This window comes from Corythoichthys intestinalis, chromosome 20 (genome assembly GCF_030265065.1).
Source record: "Corythoichthys intestinalis isolate RoL2023-P3 chromosome 20, ASM3026506v1, whole genome shotgun sequence".
Taxonomy (NCBI): Eukaryota; Metazoa; Chordata; class Actinopteri; order Syngnathiformes; family Syngnathidae; genus Corythoichthys; species Corythoichthys intestinalis.
Genome location: NC_080414.1, coordinates 24,653,738 through 24,678,441, shown reverse-complemented (window position 1 = coordinate 24,678,441; position 24,704 = coordinate 24,653,738). Strand labels below are relative to the sequence as shown.

The following is a 24,704-nucleotide window of genomic DNA, read 5'->3' as shown; positions in this document are numbered from 1 at the left end:
ACTGTTGGCATCTCTGGCGAAAAAAAAATATTTAACTCTAATATGTAGAAGGAAGAAGAAAAATGTAACGACTAGTGTAGCCCAAAGTAGCGGAGTAAGAGTAGCGTTTCTTCTTCACAAATCTACTCAAGTAAAAGTAAAAAGCGTGGCTTAGTAAAACTACGCTTAGAAGTATATTTTTTTTTTGACAAAAAGTTACTCAAATAAATGTAATAGAGTAAATGGAATGCGTTACTACTAGGGCTGAACGTTATTGGAAAAAACTGTCAATGCGATTTTTTGGTTGTTTGTGATATATACTGCTCACAAAAATTCAAGGAACAAACTGTTGCTTTAATTTCTGTGAGCAGTGTATATTGCGATATTTGAACTAGAAGAATTTTCACCAGACTTGAATAGCTCTGTTTAGGAAAACTTTACTCACAGTGACCACATTGTATTCATTAGAGATGCCCCGATCCGATCACATGATTGTAAATCGGGCCGATCGAGGTATTTTTCAGAGGATCGGAATCGGCTGAAAAGGATAGGGTTTTTAATTCAAAAATTTTTTTTTTTTTTGTTTTTTTTTGCCTCATGCCTGTACAGCCTCTCACCCTCCCTCCTGAAAAGCAGTGTGACCAAACGGTTTTTCTCAGTCACCAATGCAGCTGGCGTTTGGTACCTAAAGTTAACAATGATTGGCATGTTTGTGGCTTTGATCTGACCAGAGATGCCTCGGTAGTTCTATGATCAAGGGCACAAATGTGTTAATCATCGTTAAGCTTGGTACACAGTGTGAAGTGTACTGTGGCAACTCATTCTTTGTGTCAGTGAGAGGCCGTTCTCGGCAGCGTGAGCGTCAAAAAAAGATTTGGTATCGGATCGGGACTCGTTATTCGCAGATTCTCAAAATCAGGTGACTTGGACTCGGGTGCAAAAATATGAGATCGGGACATCCCTAGTATTCGTATACTACCGATTAATCCAGGCTAAGGGGGTTCATCTGTGAATGATGAAGATTGGTGTATATAAAAAGGATCCAGGAAGCTATGTCTCTGCACTATTGCTGCGTTTAGGAAGAAAAACAAAAGTTTATATTAAAATCACGTTATCAATGTATGCCTGACTACGCTATCATAAGGTTGTAGGATGTTAAGCATTGCAATTTCTTGCCTTTCGCAGGCGTTACGTGTCATGGCAAAGATCATGAGGGAGTGCTGGTATGCCAACGGCGCCGCACGGCTAACCGCGCTGCGGATCAAGAAGACCCTTTCACAGCTCAGCCAACAAGAGGGAATCAAGATGTAGACCGCAAACTACCAAACACACGCAAACACATTTCTGACTATCATCCATATCATTAGCATTACATCATTTATCATCGAAATTTTTCTTTTTTTTTCATCTCTGGATGAAGGGAAGTTCAGACATTGTTTGCCCGGTTTTCTCTCTTTCTCACACTTAACTTGCCGAATGGTGAGTTTTGCATTAAGAGCTGAAGACGTGTCGGTGTGTTGCACAACCGAATCCATTAATGGATGGATGGATTGATTGGTGGATAAATGGCTGAATCTCATGAGGGACGGCAGTGCCTAAGGGCAATACGTGTGGCATCAAAGGAAGCCTTTGCCCTTTTTCCTACATGCTGCTTAAGTCATGAAAAGAAGACTCTACAAGACCCATTAGAGCAACGGGAGTCTATCCCAGTCTGGCCTTCATTGCTCAGACATCCTCAGGTAGATAAAACAGCAGACAGTCAGCTGGCATCACCGGAGAGACCACTGAGCTGCCTTACATATTCATCATCACCGCCTCATTTGTATATTAGCATTTCATTATTCACCTCACTTGGCTCTAAGCTACTCGCATTCATTCAATACCTTTTTCTCTAATGTGATCTGTCACATTAGCCCAATCCACAGAGACAATTTACAAACACAAACACGCATTCTTCAAAGAATGTCATTATACAAAGTGCTCCCACAACGCTAATGCGTTCTAGTCTTAGGTTAACCATCATTAGTTGACTTCACAGTTAGAAATACACAGGACGGGTAGACATTTATAATTGGCTTAATTCAAGGAAACTAATACGTTTACAGTGTAAATTAATCTGAAATGTAGGAAGTCATTCATGATTCATTCTTAGGCATTTTTGTTGTACTGGGAGCAGCAAAAAGAAGTTATTGTCAGTCTGGACTATTCGAAAAAATGCGCGGAAGCTCAGCTGAGATGAATAGCATTTGAGCAGAATTATTGTTCATCATAAATGTTGGATGTGAGTAGCACTAGGGACTGAAACACGGACCATAGTATTAAGACACCCTGAATCTTTTGCAAAATTTCTCATCGCTGCGCCAATTTTGCACCTGGTATTGATTTTCTTATGATGTATTATTTCTCTCCCCCTGTATTATCATGGAGATGAAAGGTCAGTTTAATTTATTGTTTGTTCTTTTGAGTGGCAGGGCATCTTTTTTTGTTTCTTTTGAAAACATCAAACTGGACATGATGACCTCATTTACTTTTGGCAAACGTGCTGCATCATATGCAATTTACAGTAGATAAATGTGTCTATTTTCTATACTCTGCTAAAATCACAACAACAATCAGCTGCCGCCATGCCTTCCAGTCCAGCTGTTACCAGAAAGTGCCAGTGCTTTTAAAAAAAAAAATGCCTGCTGTGCAAAGCGTTTGTTGGTGGCATGTCAGAGGAAGCCGAGCATACAGCAGCTCGTACTATGCACATTTAAAAAGTCTTGAAGGAAAAGAAAGACGTGTCACAACGCACAACGCCAACAACAACAACCCAGCCTCGACCCTCTGGTGCCATTTCATGACCTGCCCTCTGAACACGACAACACACGAACGCCTCAGCAAACCACTCTTTGGACAGCTCCTCCTCCCTGTGAGGACGTTCACCGTATGGATCTTTTTCTTTCTGGGCATTCGGTGTCACAGTGACTTTTTAAATGCTTAAAAGAATGACAAATGTCGTTCTGTGAATATATATGTTGATTTTCTAAATTTCATGCGAAACTCCTGTTTGTGGAGCAGTGCAAAGTGGTCTTTAAAAACATGCTCTTTTCTGTGCAACATCATTTAAAAAGAGAATAAGCCATAGGTTTGCCAAGTTGTGTACATAGATTTCTGGGGCACGGTTACTTTGTGCAACATTAATGAAAAATATGATTCATCTTCGTGAGCCTTGTGGGACCAACGTCATCATCTTTTATGTACATAGGCGAGCGTCATCAAAACTGGTTTGAAGAAAAACAGCTGATCAAGTTTTTCCATCTTCCCTTTGAACTGGCAAAACTAAGAATTCGAGTCCTGTGGAAAGCCGTTTGAGCATTTCTTTAAAGGCCGTGCTATCATTAGTCCACAGCCAGCCAGCTAATGTGGTTATTTAATTTCTATAGCCGTGAATGGTTTAGCAATAAGGCAGAGACAGGAAAATGGCTCACACGGCCTGCTATGGATTCATGTTTTTGTTCCAACCGATCTATTCCAACCAGTGATCGGATGCTGGGTTTTGAATGTGCGCCTGTGAGTGCTTTGTGACCGTGGAGGGGCTCAGTCACACCCGCTGCTCGGTAGGGAAAGAATCTAGAGTGCCGGAAGTCAAGTCTCCAAATGCAAGTGGCTACAATAGAAAAAACCCACCAGAAATAAGCTTGTTTTTTTTTAACAAAGCAAGAGTCGCTAGGATGATTAAGAAAGTCTCTGGTTCAACTCAGAACATCGGAATGAAAATTTTAAAATGCCTTCCATGGATCTAAATACTACAAGATCAGCGATTCTCTCAATTCACCTTCAGTCAAAAAGGGATTCAGCCTCAAACTGAGAACCAGAGCGTCTGGGCCAGCTGAGCCACGTCCATTGCCCATAGTCCCCCAGAAGCACACAGCGTCCGATGGTCGGGATAAACCCAACCTTTAGCCAATGACTAATCTTGTTTTACCGAAGTGGAACAATTTCACTCAACTCTGAAGATGAACCATGTCCACACTGCTTCACAGGCCTGTGAAGCAGCGCGAATGAATGAAAAGCAAGCCGTTTCAAAAACAGTGATAAGAAGCTAATTCTGAACAATAGTTGAGAGCTTTGTAGTGCATATTTAGTTGATGACATGTACACACAACAGTATACATTTGATCACTTATTTTTTGACATTTTGGGGGAAGCTGAGCTTCCCTTGCAGTTTTAGAGCAATCACCTCTCGCTCCAACCAATCCAGCACAGACAGTCAAACGTTGAGGTTTTGCAGAAACCAGAATCTGACTGTAATTAACTGATTACACCATAAGGCACCATACACATACATACATTTTCTCCCGCTTATCCGAGATAGGATTGCGGAGGCAGCAGGGAAGCCCAGACTTCCCTCTCCCCAACCACCTCATTCAGCTCTTCTTGTGGGATCTAAAGTCGTTCCCAGGCCAGCTGGGAGACATAGTCACCCCAGCGTGTCCTGGGGTGGCCCTGCAGCCTCCTCCCAGTGGGGCGTGCCCGGAACACCTTACCAGGGAGGCGCCCGGAGGCATCCTGATCAGATGCCCAAGCCACCTCATCTAGCTCCTTTCGATGTGGAGGAGCAGTGGCTCTACTCCGAGCCCCTCCTGGATGACCAAGCTTCTCACCTTATCGCTAAGGGAGAGCCCGGCCACCCTACGAATGAAACTCATTTCGGCCGCTTGTATCCGAAATCTTGTTCTTTCAATCACGACCCACAGCTAGTGACCATAAATGAGGGTAGGAACGTAGATCGACCGATAAACAGAGAGATTTGCCTTTCGGCTCAGCTCCCCCTTCACCACGACAGACTGATGCAGAGTCCGCATCACTGCAGACGCGGCACCGATCCGTCCGTCAATCTCTCGTTCCATTTTTCCGACACTCATGAACAAGACCCCGAGATACTTGAACTCCTCCACTTGGGGAAGGAACTCATCTCTGACCCGGAGCGGGCATTCCACCTTTTCCCAACTGAGGACCATGGTCTCAGATTTGAAGGTGCTTATTTTCATCCCGACCATGTCACACTCGACTGCAAGCCGTTCCAGTGAGAGTTGAAGGTCACGGCTTGATAAAGCCAACAACACTACATCATTTGCAAATAGCAGAGATGCAATACTGAGGCCACCAAACTGGACCCCATTAACGCCTCGGCTGCGCCTAGATATACTGTCCATAAACGTTAGGAACAGAACCGTTGACATAGGGAAGCCCTGGCGGAGTCCAACCCTCACTGGAAACGGATTTGACTTACAACCGGCTACACCAGGGATCCCCAACCTTTTTTGCACCACGGACCGGTGTTATTTGGGTCTTTTTTTTCACGGACCGGTGTTCTGACAAATTTTGCAACCCATCATAAATTGCAACGATGAGGTTCTGCGCATGCGCGTAATGTTAATCATGATTCCAAAGTAAACACTACATATTTTCTTTAAAGAAAAGAATATTAACTTGTGTTTGATTATGGAAGGACATGTAGAAAAGTTCTCCTCAGATACATCCTGCCATGTTAGCTGCACACAACAACACCATACCGCTCTTTCACCATTAACGACTTCGCCTTGTTGTTAAGCATTAATTAAGAATCCCGCTTCACAAAGATACGATGTTGGAAATTGTAGCAAGGTTTTCAATGCTCTCGTAGCGATGTCAGGATATTCCGGAATGACTTTAATCCAGAACCTCGGTTGAGGTGTTGTTTCAAATGTACGTTTGTCGCTGTCATTTGCGATCTCTACAAGCTGATCCTCCTGTTGCACAGACATGCTCGAATAACTCGGTTTATTCACAAACAGGTCATGAATCCAATCCTTCGCAGTTCGTGGGTCTTCGAGGTTGTAGGCTCATCTTCTGGCTCGTCAGGTGCCCTTTTCGCCGTAAAAAATATCTCCAAAGACGTCTGTTTTCCATTTATCTTCGCTCGTGTGGGGGCTAATTATTTCCGGGAACAAATGTGCTGCGCCCGCGGCCTTGTAATACGTTATTATCGAGGACAAGCGCCCATAGATATATTATATACACAAAACAAGAAGTACTGCTTGCAGTCCAATCAATGGATTTCTATGACGACATTCTAATCTATCCTGTAGTATTATATCTAGAGTAGACAGGGATATTGGTGTGTTAAACAGGGGCACAGGGTTAATTCGGCCGTAATGAGGTCATTAATAAATTATTATTTCTGTGCGGCCCGGCAGATGGGGACCCTGGGCTACACGGACCAAACTCTTAAGACCGGTCATACAGGGACTGGACCCTATATCAGGGATTCCGATACCCCATACTCCCGTAGCAACCCCCACAGGACTCCCCGGGGGACACGGTCAAATGCCTTCTACAAGTCCTTAAAACACATGTAGAGTGTTTGGGCGAACTCCCAAGAACCCCTGAGAACCCTGCTGAGAGTATAGAGCTGATCCACTCATCCGCAGCCCAGACAAAACCATATTGCTCCTCCTGAATCTGAGATTCGACTTCTCGACGGGACTTCTCGACGGACCCTCCTCTCCAGTACCCCTAAGTAGACCTTCCCAGGGAGGCTGAGGAGTGTGATCCCACCATGAGGCATCAGAATTTTGGAAAGGTGTCCTCGTGATCGGTTGGAATAAAATCCTTCACCTACTGCAGTCCTTTGTGGAATGTTTTCCTACCCCTGCACTAGTTGATAAAAACATTATTAATAAAACCGTCGTTCTAATGTACCAATTTTTTTTATGAGTGAGGGAAAATAGAGTAGCTATGAGTTCATTGATGTGAAGTTGAATATCAAGAATACTGCTCAAATAGCTTTCCATAGAGACTGAAGGATGTAGTTCTTTAAGTTTCATCCAAATGAAATCCCCCAAAGCATGAGCTGAATCTAAATTGACGGGAAAAAGTGGATCCAAGCCAACCCCCTAAATGTAAAAATCACTTGGTAGGTGGTGCATCCATTTAGTCTAAATTTGCTTGCAAGATCTGCATTCAGATTGCTTTGCTTTGAGGACACATTTGCATATTGGAAGCCTCGAAGGTGTGAAACCCATTAAAAAAAATAACAGAAAGCATAAAAGCATACTAATTTTGATTACACCTTGTGCATGTACTGAAATAGAAAATTAAATATACGCGCTCACTTGAGTACCTCGAGATTAAGCCCAATGCAGTATTAGACAACAATCATCAAACGTATTCTTCCTCATGAGGTTTTCAAATTCATTTTTATTTCAAGGCTGCAATAAGTTTGCAAGCGGATGTCACTAATTAACTGTCCAGCCAAAATTCCGTGTATCACCTGGTATAACCGTTGGTTTGAGTTTGTGTTTTTTCTGTTGCCAGTATTGCGTTACTGTACATTTCATTCATTGGATAAGTTTGCATTTATGTCAAAAGCCATCGTAATACACAGACCAAAACATTTAACTCAATGCAGCTTCTTGCGTTAATTTTGACCCTCAGTGTTTTCACCGCATGGCAATTTGTCGCCAGCGTTTTTCCTAATAGCTTGGTGACGTATTGACGTGCTGCTCATGCGCCTGACATGCATTCTAATTTAAAGCCGAGAGCTGCCATTGATGTAAATATCCTCACATCATTTAAAATCGAGTCATTGGGTCAATGCAAATCACGTCCGTTAATTCTCAATCGAGTAATTTCAATGGATTTTTGTGGGATGTGCGAACCACCGTCACAGGATACAGTTTGAGCATTCTGCTGAAACGGCTTTCCATACCGTTTTGTTATCTGCGTTAAAATTGTTCATACCTGTTCTCGTTTATTATGAAGGAATGTTTGAAATCGTTAAATTCCAAGTGAAGTAGTCGTTCATCCTGGCCTTTAAATAAACTCAGAAGGCTTTAAATCCTTTCCCGTTACAAGAAATCAAGTGGATATTGTTGCTCTATCAAAACGAACAAGGTTACTGACTCTAGTGATGGATTGATCTGTCTAGGCCTCGAAGGACAAAGTGATTGGTGGCTTCGGTGGAATAATAGCAAAACCCAAGGTGGGACTGTAGCTACGCGGCTTGTTTTACATTAGTGACGTCATTTCTCTGGGATTATTACAAAACAAAAACAAGAAAACTCAGCAGCACCTCTGGTATGTCTCATATAGACAGCTCTCATTTTTGTCTTAAAAAGTCACCAGCAGCCTTTCTTTTCCTTTTCAAAGCCCAAGGTGACTTACTGTACACAAACAAAATATTAGCGAAATATTAGCTTTTTTTCTTCAACTTTTTACAATCTCGATGCATTGTTGCCTTTGTTTATTCATTCCATGCGCTAAAATCTCATAGCTACAACGGCCACACTTCACTGCAGCGTGCAGCTCAGCTCAGGTTTCACTTGACTTCAATATTCATTTGTATTTAATTCTAAAGTACACTTGGGAAAAATACATTTGTACTGTGTAATTTGACACTCAAAAGGATGGAATTTCAAAATTGTTATTTTTGTAATATACTGTATATTATACAGTTTATGTGAGCTGTTGTCTGAGCTACTTTCTGCCCCAAGCCTGTCAGGTATACATGTATGCCTTTTCAAGACCAGTAGCAGTTTTCTTACTGTGTGTTGGACAGCTAAAAAAAAAAAAAAAAAACACAATGAGGGACACCACAAACTATGCCAGCAGCTCTACCACCTCACACCATCAACAGCTGTGAATGTATCGACCCAGCTTCTGAGAGTGTCTGACCAATACCAAAGGTCACGACGGCAGCTCGCAAATATCTGCAACACAGGTCGTCCTCTCATTTTTTATGCAAAAACCGTGAGAGCATCGTCCGCACAGGTTTTGTCGATTCGTTGTCTTTGCTTACGCGATCCACACACTGTGAAGAGGACCAGAGTTGCCCCTAAAATGGTTCTGGAAACAAGCGTGTTGTAGCCCTCTCCTCACCTACAGGGATTGAAATAGTACACTCAAGAAGGCTTGGGTCATTGAAGTGCTCAGAAAGGTTGCAGTGAAGCTGTTTTGGCATTAGAAGTAGCAAAAAGCTTTATTTTGTATTCTTTTTTTTTTTTTTTTTTCATTAACGTTTCAAATCCCAAGACTGCATGTGATTGTCCTTTTGTTGAAGTCATCCAGAAGCTGGTCATCATCATAATCAAGCTTAACAAAACAGATCACGTTCTAAAAGAAGATACCTCCATTTTAAAGACCAATGTGTTTTACCTCACTGTAAATATAGTCTCTATTTGTTTACTCCGATTTGTTTTATTTCTATGAAATGCTTAAGAAATTAAAGAGAAGTTTTGTTTTCTTTCTTCTGTGGTAGCCTTTTTCTTTATGTAGGGACAGAACGATTGCTCTTTGTCATTCATCCTCTGTGTATGATCTGTTTTGGTAGTGTTGTTCTACGTGAGCTGTACAGTCAAAAGTGCTTTACAGATGTCAAGCCCCATTCTGAGCTCTGCTACAAATGCCTTGTTCAATATGCTTTTTGTCTTACAAACAAAAAAAAGAAGTCAAGGTGGTGAGGAGCACTCCTCGCCGCATGACCTTTCTTGGTTTTCTAAACCTATTATCTTGACTTTTTTACAGTGTGTACAGATGAATGAGAGATCATAGGAACTAGATGACTGAAACATGTTAACTTTTAACATAGCTGGAGTAGAAAATGGTGTGAATAAAAAATGTTTCACTACATCCATGGTGTTTTTATTTAAAATTAGCAGTATGGCCCGGCAGGAGCGGACTTGGGAGAGGGAGTGGCCCGGGAGTCATTGAAAGACTGGCCCGTTTCGTGGACTGTGTTAGAAGCCAATCAGTCCTGCACCTGTACCTTTATAGAAAAAAAACAGCATTTGTTTTGGACAATATTCATAAAGTAAAGAAAAACTATAATTGCATATTATGATTATAATTACATGTTTTGATTTCCAAAAAAAGAGGACACTCGGCCCAGCCTCGAGATACTTAGATTTTACTCGAAGTTCAATCAAAGATGCCTTATCACTTTAATATATTTAAAAGTGAGCTTCCTTTGTCTGGATAGGAAAATCCGGTTTTATTTTAACATTCAAACACCTTGTTTTTCTTTGATTTTATATATGGTGGAAAACACTCAGGTGACTTGAATTTCCGCTTTCAAAATTGTCCGATATACATGTGTGATACATCATTGAAAAGCTTGAAATCACAATTTTCTGGGGGATGAAAAATTTTGAACAGGAGGGCATTTAAAAAAAAAAAAAAAAAATGTTTTTTAAACAGCTAAACCCTATCTGGTTGTGAAAGCACGCGAGAGCAGAATTACAGACGCCATGACTTTAACGAGATATTATCGCGTACTTACCTTGTTTCCATCCAAAAACTCCATGTCGCATGTATCACTGAGTGTCAAGACACAGCTGTGAATGGCCACAGCTGCATTTTTGGGGGATTTTATGGGTAAAACATGGTCATACAACAAGGGTCGCGATGCAGAAATCGCAGACATCAAGGAGATGTCGAGATTTTCTGTTTCATATAGTTACCCTTATAAAGGTTTTTTTTCCCAATTTTTCTTTGTTTGGATCGATTATTTATCATCTAACATATCAGAGAAAATGTGACGAACAAAAAAAATACAATTAAGCGATAGTTATGAGGTACATATCCGGGACTTTTACAGACGCAATTTTTTTCATTGTGACATAATTTGTTTAAAAGTTTAAAATATGCGAGTGAATAATTTAATTCTTTTTTTTTAACGAAATATGAGACATCAATCAATGATTCTAAGCTAAGAACGACAGACATTTTGAATAATAAATATAATTAATTACTTTCGTTTAATGGCTGGGTTGAAACAAAAGCTGTTGCATGACGTCTGTTAAGGGGGGTTTTCAGGGTAAAACGGACACATTAAAAATAGTTTGGAGGCTTAATGCACCATGAATCTGTTATGGCAGCATATAGACATATTGTTCTATCAAACACAACAGTTCTTTTGGCTTAAAATACAGCAGTTTATTTTAAGGTGGAGTGCAAGAGCAGAAACTGCTTTTTCAGTCTTGTCCGCTTTCCGCCATATACTGTATATACCAAAAGTTCATCTCAATACTTTGTTATGTGCCCTTTGTTGGCAATACCGGAGGCCAAACGTTTTTTGTAACTCTTCACAAGCTTTTCACACACTGTTGCTGGTATTTTGGCCCATTCCTCCATGCAGATCTCCTCTAGAGCAGTGATGTTTTGGGGCTGTCGTTGAGCATCACAGACTTTCAACTCCCTCCATAGATTTTCTGTGGGGTTGAGATCTGGAGACTGGCTAGGCCACTCCAGGACCTTGAAATGCTTCTTACGAAGCCACTCCTTTGTTGCCCTGGCTGTGTGTTTCGGATCATTGTCATGCTGAAAGACCCAGCCACGTCTCATCTTCAATGCCCTTGCTGATGGAAGGAGATTTTCACTCAAAATCTCTCGATACATGGCCCCATTCATTCTTTCCTTTACACAAATCAGTCGTCCTGGTCCCTTTGCAGAAAAACAGCCCCAAAGCATGATGAGTCCACCCCCATGCTTCACAGTGGGTATGGTGCAATTCAATATTCTTTTTCCTCTAAACACAAGAACCTGTGTTTCTACCCAAAAAGTTTTATTTTGGTTTCATCTGACCATAACACATTCTCCCAGTCTTCTTCTAGATCATCCAAATGCTCTCTAGTGAACCGCAGACAGGCCTGGATGTGTATTTTCTTCAGCAGGGGGACACGTCTGGCAGTGCAGGATTTGAGTCCCTGGCGGCGCACTGTGTTACTAATAGTAGCCTTTGTTACTGTGGTCCCAGCTCTCTGTAGGTCATTCACTAGGTCCTCCCGTGTGGTTCTGGGATTTTTGCTCACCGTTCTTGTTATCATTTTGACGCCACAGGGTGAGGAGGGAGTTAAAAGTCCGTGTTGCCCAACGACAGCCCCGAAACATCACTGCTGTAGAGGAGATCTGCATGGAGGAATGGGCCAAACAGCAACCAGCGATAGTGTGTGAAAAGCTTGTGAAGAGTTACAGAAAACGTTTGGCTTCCGTTATTGCCAACAAAGAGTAAATAACAAAGTATTGAGATGAACTTTTGGTATTGACCAAATACTTATTTTCCACCATGATTTGCAAATAAATTCTTTAAAAATTCAACAATGTGTTCTCCTGTTTTTTTTTCCCACATTCTGTCTCTCATGGTTGAGGCTTACCCATGTTGACAATTACAGGCCTCTCTAATATTTTCAAGTGGGAGAACTTGCACAATTAGTGGTTGACTAAATACTTATTTGCCCCGCAGCGACAAGTGCCAGTGAAAGCCTTGTGTCTGAGTTCCCTGAAGGGGCCCATTCACTCGCTCTACCACCCCCCACGTGACTCCGAGTGAGATTGAGCAATGATATTTTTTAAATGGCGTATATCCAAAATGAAGAGAAGTTTTCCTTCTGGAAGCGACAAAAGAAAAAGTAGAAGAGGGGAAAATGAAGCAAGACAGCGGTGAGTGTACCATGTTACTGTTGTTTTATGTCCTAATGTAATAAAAGCCGGGCACTTTGACTGTCCTAAAAAGCGCTCTATGATGAACTGAGATGTTATTATTAGGGCTGTCAAATTTATCGCGTTAACGGGCGGTAATTTTTTTTTTTAAATTATTAATCACGTTAAAATATTTAACGCATGCGCGGGACGACCCAATCATGCACTGCTGCAAACAGACCACAATGGCACGGTTTTATGTACAGTATGTTGAGAGCTAAGAGGCAGAGGGACAAAGGAAAGGAGTGGACTCAGGCTTTCATTGGGGCCACGCTATTTATTGCCATAAACTTTGGCATCTCTTCCACAACAATTATATCTATTGTGACGAGCAACATGGGGTATAATAACAGGAGATAATCTTTTTCTTAACACCCTGTATTGAACACAACGCAGAGAAGATATACCATTTTCAGTCACTACTGACAGTCATGGTTGCCCAACTTCCCATCATGCATTTGGGCGGAACAGTTAAGTCGCTACAGTATCATTTACTGAAACACAACAAAAATAATATTCCTATCCCTCAAAAAAAAATAATGTTCACAAAAAGAAAAGCACTCAATGCAAAGAGAACTGGCATTCCCAATCAAAATAGCTATGCAAAATAATACTCAGACTTTGGTCAAACTCTATTCAAACATTTCGTGTAGCTCAACAAATACACTAGATGGCAATATTTAGTCACAATATACAAACTATCAGAGGTCTCGTACGTTGTAAAGTCAACACTCAAATGAACTTAAAGTACAATGAACCTGGAAACTACTGCGTCAGTCGAGGGGCAAAACGCACTAGAAAAACTTGGCTAGATCTCTAATTAATTTAAAAGTTACCCTTGACATCTTGTTGTGTATTTCAATCACTACCTTCCACAATGGCGAGCTATTCGTTTATTTTCTGATTGAAATTTTTACAAATTTTATTAAAACGAAAACGGACAAAGGGGTTTTAATATAAAATTAATATAACTTGTACTCAAATTTATCTTTTAATAATTACTAGTCTTTTTATCCGTTGATCCCTTTCACAGAAAGAATGTTAATAATGTTAATGCCATCTTGTGGATTTATTGTTATAATAAACAAATACAGTACTTATATACAGTATGTTGAATGTATATATCCATCTTGTCTTATCTATCCATTCCAACGATAATTAACAGAAAAATATGGCATATTTTAGAAATGGTTTGAATTGCGATTAATTATGATTAATTTTTAAGCTTTGATTAACTCGATTAAAATTTTTAATCGTTTGTCAGCCCTAGTTATTATACTTTTATTAAATATGCTATTGCTCCAAGTCCAACTGTCCCCCTTAATGTTGCTTGTTGCCTGGGGCCCCCGGGGACCTTGCTACACCTCTGATGGCGTTATATATTTTTTGAGTGTTTTTAGGAGTTGGGAACAACGCGAGCAAACGGAAGTCAACTGCCTTGCCGCGCAGTCGGAATGCATTTACCGTAATGCTTTGATTACGCGAGTGCGTTAATTTTAGGGTGGGCAATGCAACCAAATGGCAGATAAGACATACTTTCCTTTGAAATACAGCTGTAATGGATAAATAGTAAAAAGACAGTATAAAGGGGTTAATGCCCATTCGCTTTCCCATCACTGTGTACAGCATTGTGTGAAAGCGACGTGGAGAAGAATAAGATGGTTTTTAACTTCCCCACCTGCTACTCTTGTGCACCATACACCGCACGACCCCAAGAGACAGTGCCTTGTTTGAACAGAAAACACCAGAACATAATATTGCCAACCACCACTCAATCATAATTGCCGCAACTACCAATGAATCATTGCGGGCGTAACACTTAATACATAACAGTCGCTACAGTATGAATATCCAGCAGAAATTAATCCCTTAATAATATTCCGGATTTTTTTTTTTAAATCAAGTGTCTTGTTGAGTATTTAGAGCCACAAAGTATCATCACAGCACATTTAAATTTGTACAGTTTGAAGTAGGTAAACTTTGAAAGCCAACTGCGACATTGCAATTGCGTCTTTTGCCGAAAAGACGGCGCTATTGCCTCCACAATCAGGCCGCATTTTCAATTATAATTTTGGAGTTTTGAATTAACTTTCAGCACTAAATGGGTTTGATCTCTGTAGGCCTCCATCTAAGAACACTCCCATAAACATAAAATACAACTATTTTCGCCAAAATCCACCCAGCCATTTATGAGTCAACAGGGAAAAAACACGCAGACACGCACACTGACAGTGTTCCATTTATATATAAGGATAGACATCGATATTCTATGACACAATTTAATTGAACATCTGCCATGGAAATGAAACAGTACATTTTCCCCCCATAAATTTCATTGATCATCATTTTATCATCTTGAACGGGAATTAGGACTTACACGCCGAAGTCCCGCCTTATATACTCAAACAAGACACTAAGTGTCTTTTTGATAATGTATAAAGTAGAAGGTACATCTCACTATATAAGATGATAAATGAAGTAAACGTGTTTTGAATGTATTCAGTTATATCCAAATGAATATTTTATGAAACTGACTGTAAAATACAATTTTCTTTGTCGCTTTTAGGGTCACTCAAGGAAAAAAAAGTTTTAGAAGCACTTGTTTAGTTTGAACAGGCAGTGATGCGTAATAATTTTAAAATGTCAGTCTAGCAGTGACGTCTGATTTGAATGCGAGGTCTCATTTCAAAACAGTTGGACTGAAGAAAAACCATTTCTAGTTCTGCATGCAGCTTTGAGAATAATCACTGTAATTTATAGAGAGAGTTTTTTCATCCCTGCTGTTCTGTGAAAAACTGTATTGCAGTGTGGAGGAGGGAAGAAAGAAATGAAATGTCTAATCAATTTGAACTGGGTGGGTAGGCAGTGAACCAAGGGCATAGGTTTGCATAAGGTTGGTGGGTACATAACACTACCAACTTTTCAGGATGCTCAAATTGTCCCCACAAACTTTTAAGAGGATTATATAATGACTCCAGTTATATGGATAATTCAGTTATTTCCATGTCCTGTATTGCAGGGGTCCCCATCTGCCGGGCCGCGGACCGGTACCGGTCTGTGGCGCATTTGCGACTGGGCCGCAAAGAAAAAATAATTTAATGACGACCGCATTCTGGCCGAATTAACCCTGTGCCCCTGCTTAACACACCAATATCTCTGTCTACTCTAGATATAATACTACGGGATAGATTACAATGTTGTCATACAAGTCCATTGATTGGACTACTAGCAGTACATCTTGTTTGTGTATATAATATATCTATGTGCGCTTGTCCTCGATAATAGCGTATTACTAGGCCGCGGCGCAGCACATTTGTTCCCGGAAATAATTAGCCCCCACACGAGCGAAGATAACAGGAAAACAGACGTCTTTGGAAATATTTTTACGGCGAAAAGGATATTTTTACGGCGAAAAGGGCACCTGACGAGCCTACAACCTCGAAGACCCACGAACTGCGAAGGAGTGGATTCGTGATCTGTTTGTGAATAAACAGAGAGATCGCAAATGACGGCGACCTTATTAAATGTACATTTGAGACAACAACTCTACCGAGTTTCTGGATTAAAGTAATTCTGGAATATCCTGACATCGCGACAAGAGCGTTGAAAACCTTGCTACAATTTCCAACATCGTATCTTTGTGAAGCGGGCTTCTTAATGAATGTTTAACGATAAAGTGAAGTCGTTAATGGTGAGCGCGGTGTGCAGCTGTTGTGTGAAGCTTACATGGCAGGATGAATCTGAGGAGAACTTTTATACAAGTCCTTCCATGATCAAACGTAAGTTAATATTCCTTCCTTTCAAGAAAGTTTGTAGTGTTTACTTTGGAATCGCTGCATTTGCGCATTTTGTCACTATGTTTAACGTTACGCGCATGCGCAGAACCGCATCGTTGCAATTTTTGATGGGTTACAAAATTTGTCAGAACACCGGTCCGTGAAAAAAAAGACCCAAATAACACCGGTCCGTGGTGCAAAAAAGGTTGGGGACCCCTGCTGTATAGAATCGAATCGAATCGAATTATTTTCATTATGTACAGTTGTGGTCAAAAGTTTACATACACTTGTGAAGAACATAATGTCATGGCTCTCTTGAGTTTCCAGTTATTTCTACAACTCTGATTTTTCTCTGATAGAGTGATTGGAACAGATACTTCTTTGTCACAAAAAACATTCATGAAGTTTGGTTCTTTTATGACTTTATTATGGGTGAACAGAAAAAAGTGATCCTCTTGACAGAATTGGTGCAGTTCAGTTAAATTTGATGGCTTTCTGACATGGATGGACTTGTTTCTTCAGCATTGTCCACAAGTTCTCAATGGGGTTTAAGTCAGGACTTTGGGAAGGTCATTTGAAAACCTTGATTCTAGCCTGATTTAGCCATTCCATTACCACTTTTGATGTGTGTTTGGGGTCATTGTCCTGTTGGAACACCCAACTGCGCCCAAGACCCAATCTTCGGGCTGATGACGTTAGGTTATCTTGAAGAATTTGAAGGTAATCATCCTTCTTCATTATCCCATTTACTCTCTGTAAAGCACCAGTTCCATTGGCAGCAAAACAGTCCTACAGCATAATACTACCACCACCGTGCTTGACGGTAGGCATGGTGTACTTGGGGTTAAAGGCATCACCTTTTCTCCTCCAAACATATTGCTTGTCATTATGGCCAAACAACTCGATTTTTGTTTCGTCTGACCACAGAACTTTCCTCCTATCTTTGTCCATGTGATCAGCAGCAAACTTCAGTCGACCCTTAAGGTGCCGCTTTTGGAGCAAGGGCTTCCTTCTTGCACGGCAGCCTCTCAGTCCATGGAGATGCAAAACACGCTTGACTGTGGACACTGTGTTCCAGCAGCTTCTAATTCTTGGCAGATCTGCTTTTTGGTGATTCTCGGTTGTATCTTCACCCTCCTGACCAATTTTCTCTCAGCAGCAGGTGAGAGCTTGCGTTTTTTTTCTGATCGTGGCAGTGACAAAACAGAGCCATGCACTTTATACTTACAAAAGGCGCTTTCGCACTGTTGTAACTATCCGCAGTTCCTCGACCCTTTTGGGGGTGGATGACGTCATTTTGTGTGTTCGGATATGTAGGAACGTAGGACGAGGACCTCGTCTTCCGAGCAACATTTTAGCGCCGACTCTGAAGTGAGTACTTTCCGCGGGGCCGCAGGAACGATATTACGTAGCTCTTTGGTGATTCGCTGAAATCAGCGGCAAACACGCCCCTTACTTTTCGCGCATCACATGGAGCCGCCATATTTAAAAAACAACTACTCTGTCTGTAAATTGTTGATGTTGCCAGTAGGAAAAACAATGGAGCCAGGAAAAGCTCAATGGAGCGACGAGGAGGTAAAAGCCCTCCTTGCTATTTATTCAACTGCGAGCATCCAAAGAGGACTTGAGGGGTCGCAACGCAACATAAAAATATTTGCCGAGATAAGCGCACAACTGGAGAAGGCTGGGGTTTACCACAGCGCAAAACAATGTAGGGAAAAAATGAAGAAACTGAAACAGGACTACAAGAAAATCAAAGACCACAACAACCAGAGCGGGGCAGACAGAAAAACTGGCAAATGGTATGAGACGCTCGACCTCATATTGGGCCACAGACCAGCATATGGGAACGCCGAAACAAAAGACTCCTCTGCTTCACTTTTGCGGTCGTTGACGCAGAAGGAGAACAACCCACCCTCCCAGCTGCTTGAAGGTATGGAACAAGAAGTTATTTAAGGGTGTAACCGTTTGTTTTTGCATGTTCGGTTCGGTTCACTTGCGTACACTGTCAGTTTTGTTGTATTTTTCCCCTGATAAAATGCATTCTAAACGCTGCATGGGGAACCGAATTACTGAAGGTGTTTCCCCACGGACGCATTAAGTGTCAGACATGACTAGTCTCGTTTTACTTTTTGTAATGGAGAAAGGGAAGTGAATAAATACATAGTTATGTTGACATTGCGGTACAGATATGTTGACCGAGATAACACAGCAGAATCAGAAGATGTTGTGTGTACACTTAAGAAAGTAAGCTAGATTTTGTCACAACGAAATTTTAAATTCTCAACCCTTTAAATGTTATGTTGTTGAGATGCATTGCGTTTCTATTCAAACAGAGCAAAACAGATCTCTTCTATCAAATCCAATTCCTGTTGCCTGCAGTACCCCTTGTCGCCCATCAGGTAAAGTCATGCTGCCTGAATGCATTCAGAAATGTTGACTTTTGTGATCTTCTCTAACTTACATTAGCTAAATGTAAATAGAAGATGTGTGGTATTCCTATTGTTTATCTAAAATAAGGCCTAATCCAAAATATTTCTCTGACCACCAGAAACACCAATGGCTTTATCAAGCAATCCCATGCCCCTTCTGAGTGACAACCGCCAACCCGCATCAGGTAAGAAACCTGTCCATGCAAAATCCCTGCTGTTGTACAACTTTTAGTTGCCCAGCAGGGTCATATCATGGCTGTACTCATTTAAAAGAAAAAAGTAAATAATTGAGCTAAGTTTTTTTTATTAACCACCATTTGTCTCAGAACTTTTATTCAAAAGTGTTTATCCCCTGTGTACCCACCAGAAAACACCGTTGTGATGTCCTGCCATTCCCTGCCCTCACAAAATGCCAGTACCAGCCAGCTTACATCAGGTAAAGAAAGATTGTCTTTTATGTGCAAAATCTGTGCTGCTATAGTGGTGGTTAGCTTGATGAGTGCACTTACAACCTGGTGGGATCATATCATGGCGGTACTGATGCTTTGTTTGAAAGGAAAAAAAGTAACTAATTGAGCTGTTTTTTTTTGTTTTTTGTTTTTTTATAAACCACCACTTGTCTCAGAACTTGTTCATTCAAAAATGTTTATCCCGTGTACCCGCCAGAAAACAACGTTGTGATGTCCTGCCATTCCTTGCCCCCACAAAGTGCCAGTACCAGTCAGCTTACATCAGGTAAAGAAATGTTGTATTTTATGTGCAAAATTGTGTGCTGCTATAATGGTGGTTAGCCTGGCTGAGTGAACTCACAACCTAATTGGATCATATCATTGCTGCACTGAAGTCTCATTAGGAAAATATACAAAACTGATAGCACAACAAATATAAATAATGAAGGATGAGAAACCTGATGTTATTATTTTGTTATTTGAAGAGAAACTTGATGTTATTTTTTTCTTTGAAATTCAGTAACTACACACCGGTTTCCTGCTTGTCCGGATTCACAAATAATAAGCCAACGCCGCCCAGCTGCCAGCACCCACTGCCATCCCAGACCTGGTAAGGAAATAATCTGTTGTTCCTGCATCTTGGCAAGAAATAGTGAGAACCTGTGGACAACTTGTAGTGTGGTGTACAGCCAGTTCTTCACTGAGTTTCCACCTTCCTTATTTCTTGCAGCAAAGAGGAGAAAGAATGACACACTGCTTGCAACTGTGCAGGAATGGCAGGCTTCGGACGCAGAGTACCAAAAGCAACGAAATGCACAATTTGACAGGATGCTACAGGTGTTTGAAGAGCAAAATCAACACTTTGAAAAGCAGTGTCAGGCTCTGCTGTCTGAGTCCAGCCGGCAACATCAGATGGTAATGGAGGGTATTCGGGACATCATGAACACAATGTCAAATCGGCATGACAAACCCTAATTAAAAGAAATTGGACTCAACCAAATATTTCACATCTAAATTTTTCTATTGTTGCAGTGTGTGATTTTTCTGTAAAATATATTACTTTGAAAACAAATTTTGCACATGTTAATTTTTCTTTTGTTGGTGTGATTTTTCATTACAATATATTATTTTTAAACTTAATTTTGCACTTTTTTTTGTGTTGCAGTGTGACTTTTCATTAAAAAATATTACTTTGAGTAACACAATGTTTTATGTCTGATTACTAGTACACTGAAGTATTCCTTAACATGTGGCTTGCAATACATTGTGTGAGTAGTAAACACATGACACCACATTAAAAAAATTGGCCTTTGTAGCCAGCTACAGATGGAAAATGGGTTTATAATAATGCACATAAAACATGAATGAAATTTAAGACTTTTATTTTGGAAGGGGAAAAAAACGAGTCATGGGGTGGTGGTGTACACCTATTTAGTTGGGCAACACAAAGTGGCGCATCAAGGCTGAACGCACAGCTACACCTTCAGCATCTGTAGCAGGTGGTTGAACAAGACTGTCTGGCGGCAGTGGCTCGCTCCACTCCTCTCTCCACATCTCATTGTGACTTTCACAGAGGTTATGAAGCACACAGCACGTGAGCACCATGGACTTGATCCTCTCTAGGCTGCAGTCATTGCGCTTTTGGAGGCATCGCCACCTTCCTTTCAGTCTACCAAAAGCATGCTCAACCACAACTCTTGCCCTGCTTGTCTTCACGTTGAATGTCTGCTCTTCTTTGGTTAAGGCACCAGTGTCTGCAAATGGCTTCATGAGCCAGCTTTTCAGTGGATATGCAGCATCTCCAATGATGTAGTAGCCAACATTCTGCCCTCCAACACTCATGTACTCCTGTGAAAATACCCTGCCCCTCTCAGCCAGTTCCCACAGAGCAGACAAGCGTAACACTCGGGCATCATGCAGGCTACCAGGTTGCCCAGTGTATGCGTTCCAAATCAAACCTCTTCCATCTACAACTGCCTGTAAAACAATCGAGTACCATCCTTTTCTATTAAAATACTCTGTATGGTACTGCTGGGGTGCTAAAATTGGGATGTGGGAGCCATCAACAGCCCCAATACACTGTGGCAACCCCCATCTTTGCTCAAAGTACTGTGCATGTTCTTTCATTTTGTCAAGGCTAGGCATTTTCAGGACCTCTGGCAGCAAAACCTCTTCCACGGCGGAGCAGAACTCTCTTAAACAGTCACAGGCAGTTGAAAGGCCAATCCCAAATATATGCCCTATGCTCCTGTAGTCAGAGTTGGTGGCGAGCTTCCAAAGGGCGACAGCAATCCTAATGTCTAACGGAACTGCAAGGCGAAACGTCGTGTCCACTCTCTCCATTGCAGGCCTCAGACGCCGACAGAGGTATTGAAATGTCTCTTTAGACGTACGGAAATTCTCCACGAACTGCTGGTCTGTAAAACTGGGAAGAACCTGTCTCCACCAGTCATCGGCTTTTGTTCGCACCCAAACAGATGGCGAGGATCGCTGTGCAATGAGTCGCTGCAAAATCTGAAATGGAAATGGAAAACTTATTTTCTTGGGTATTTTGGGTAACATAAGTCACAAACTCAAAAACACAAAACACAAACTTGGCTCAAATGTTTGTTCATATGAAAGTACATGTGTATACAGTAACAGTAGGGGTCTAACAGTACACTAAAATTAAAATTTGGTTCAGTTTTTGAAGTGCTCAGTGCAATTAAGTCTTTACAAAAAAAGGTTGGGAAAAATATACTTAATGCTTTTATTTTTCAAATTGTAAACAATAGAATATGTGAAAATAAATAAACGAGACTCTTTTGGATGATATTTCAAATACATATAAAACACCTCGTTCTGAAATAAAATTTAAAAAAAAAAAACAATTATAACAGATTTATTCCCTTGACTTTTTTTCACGTACATATTCCAGAGTGTCCGACACTTAAAGCGTCCGTGCGGAAACTGCCGCAGGACCGCACACATCGCATAGCTCGCGCTAGTAAATTTATGAGGGCTTCAAATGCATCAAAAGAAAACAGACGGCACGCAAGTAAAGTTAAAACAGTTAAAAAAACACGTGAACACTTACATCCTTAGTAAACACGTCAAATACATTGTTTTACACTTACCCGTAGCCTCCTTTGTCTTCTACGGTCGTCTGCTACCCTTTCGGTCTCCATGAAACGAAGAAACATCGCTTGCCTTTGACTCTGTTGTCTTTTAATGTGCGCTACCAGTCTCGTCGTTAGACACTGGGATTGCTCGCTGATGGAAACGATTCCCTTCAAACTTGCAAGAATTGCTGCGGTGTCTTCAACGGTCTCCATTTCGTTGTCTTCCGTTTAGCTTATGCGCCGCTGGTGGGTGTGACGACTGGCGAGTAAATAATGCGTCACTGGCGCACACTAAAACGTCACAGCAGGTCTGACTGGGCGTAGTACCCCATGTGCGAACACGACTGCTTCGCGAAGGATAGCTCCTCGAACTGCAGGAGGGCGGGATAGTTAAAGGAGCTAAGTACTCAAGTTCCTGCAGTGCGAAAGCGCCTAAACAATTGTTTGCACTGTTGCTCTTGGGACCTGCAGCTGCTTTGAAATGGCTCCAAGTGACTTTCCTGACTTGTTCAAGTCAATGATTCGCTTTTTCAGATCCATGTATGTATATTTTTGACCCAGTAGATTTGATCACTTTTTCTGTTTACGCATAATAAAGTCATAAAAGAACCAAACTTCATGAATGTTTTTTGTGACAAAGAAGTATCTGTTCCAATCACTCTATCGGAGAAAAATCAGAGTTGTAGAAATAACTGGAAACTCAAGAGAGCTATGACATTATGTTCTTCACAAGTGTTTGTAAACTTTTGACCACAACTGTACATTTACCCCCTTTCACTTGCTGAATGTGCCAGTCCATTTATTTTTCCTCAAACACAGATTTGATTGGCTGATGACGACAGCATGCCGCCGCCTCCGCCTCCTTCGGAGAGGAGGGATATTAGAAGTTTTTTTGGCCAGCAGCAGCAGCCACGTCAGTGTTGTGGAGTTGGGAACAACACCACTAATTTTCCCATTGAAGGTCTGACCTGCATCAGAGCATAGACTTCATATTGATGGGACACATTCCACAGAAACTGCGCCACGCCTTCAAGTAGGGGGCAGTCCCACACTCTGCTTCAGTCGGTTGAAGTCGGTCGCAGTTATTCTTAAACACTTGCAGCAATCCAACGGCGCATACAAACAGAAAGGATGGTCTCTGGAGTGATTTGTTTGAGAATTCAAGGCAATTGCCGTATTGGCCCGAATATATGACAGTGTTTTTTTGCATTGAAATAAGATTGAAAAAGTGGGGGTCGTCTTATATTCGCGGTCTAGACGCTATACCCATTCACGACGCTAGATGGCGCCAGATATCATTGAAGTGATGTTCTGTCATGACAGATCTCAGCTACTCTCAAGTTTATCCAGTTTGCATTATTTTATTGCAATGTTTTTCCTTATTCAGATTTGTTTCAAGACTACAGTTAGTTAGACTTCACTTTGATGGTTAAAGCAGTTATTGCAATTTTGTTGTTTTATCACAATAGATTGGTTTATTTACATTTCAAAAACCAGAAGCCATTCATTTATGAATGTAATTGCACTTTAGATTACATATTTAAATGTTCACATATTAAGATTTGAATAAGGCAAAATTACATGCTTTTTCTCTCAAATATATTGTTATAATCATTTGTTTCAGATGTACTATAATTACTTTCTGTTTAATAAAAAGTATTTTTGGTGTTCAAAAATTATTATATTTTTCATACAATGCATGCATTTTGAAACGTGAAAAAAATCAAATCAATTAACCGCCGCAGCATTGGCGTCATAATTTGCAATATTTACGTAAAATAAATGCTAACTGCCCGTTTTTTTTTTTTGTTTTGTTTTCGTTTTTTTGCTTTTAACCAAGAATCGAGAGTGTTTTACGTCCATATCTACAGGTATAAGGAATTCAGGGATTTAAGCATTTATTCACAAGAAACCTCAACGTAAAAAGCTCTTTGTGGTGATATGGCGGCGCCACAGTAGTTTAAAGACTAGCAGCACATTTGATATATTTACGTAAAATAAATACTAACTGCCCATTCTTTTTGCTTTTAACCAAGAATCGAGACTGTTTTATGTCCATTCTAACCAAGAATCGAGAGTGTTTGACGTCCATATCTATAACGAATTCCGGGATTTAAGCATTTATTCACAAGAATTTTCAACGTCAAAAGCTCTTTGTGGTGATAAGGCGGCGCCAGAGTGGTGTAAAGACTAGCAGCACATTCGACATATTTACGTAAAATGAATGCTAACTGCCCATTCTTTTTGCTTTTTACCAAGTATCAAGACTGTTGTTACGGATGGGGAGTAATTTTTCTTTTTGTTCAGGTTTGTATGTTTTCCCTTTCACTTTATATTGGTTTATGTTGGTTTTCACCTGTATTTTTCCTTTGCAGTAGTTTCCACCTGTGTGATCACAAAAGGCCTCCACAGCTGGAACCACTTCCTCATCATCCAATCATCTGTTCGTCCTGCCACTATATAAGT

The 24,704-nt window shown here is 40.9% G+C and overlaps 3 protein-coding genes across 3 annotated transcripts in view; 2 read left to right on the top strand and 1 right to left on the bottom strand.

Moving 5' to 3' along the window:
* The window catches only part of tgfbr1b (transforming growth factor, beta receptor 1 b), a 73,557-nt gene extending 63,924 nt beyond the window's left edge, over positions 1–9,633 (top strand). Inside the window, exon 9 of the mRNA XM_057824050.1 lies at positions 1,165–9,633. Within this exon, the coding sequence (XP_057680033.1) occupies positions 1,165–1,290 (126 nt within the window). The 3' untranslated portion in view covers positions 1,291–9,633. The remainder of the gene's footprint in view (positions 1–1,164) is intronic.
* An 8,112-nt stretch (positions 9,634–17,745) lies between these two features.
* LOC130908813 (uncharacterized) lies at positions 17,746–20,122 on the top strand. The gene is made up of 7 exons (XM_057824625.1): positions 17,746–18,189; positions 18,593–18,658; positions 18,808–18,873; positions 19,056–19,124; positions 19,355–19,423; positions 19,658–19,747; positions 19,868–20,122. The coding sequence occupies exons 1-7, from the start codon at positions 17,775–17,777 to the stop codon at positions 20,110–20,112; spliced, it is 1,020 nt and encodes a 339-aa protein (XP_057680608.1). The 5' UTR covers positions 17,746–17,774; the 3' UTR covers positions 20,113–20,122.
* Positions 20,123–20,568: 446 nt separating this feature from the next.
* Positions 20,569–22,451, bottom strand: LOC130909040 (uncharacterized). The gene is made up of 2 exons (XM_057825094.1): positions 22,254–22,451; positions 20,569–21,651 (listed from the first exon to the last, which is right to left on the bottom strand). Exons 1-2 carry the CDS (start codon positions 22,449–22,451, stop codon positions 20,569–20,571), a joined length of 1,281 nt encoding a protein of 426 aa, XP_057681077.1.
* Between the last annotated feature and the right edge of the window lie 2,253 nt (positions 22,452–24,704).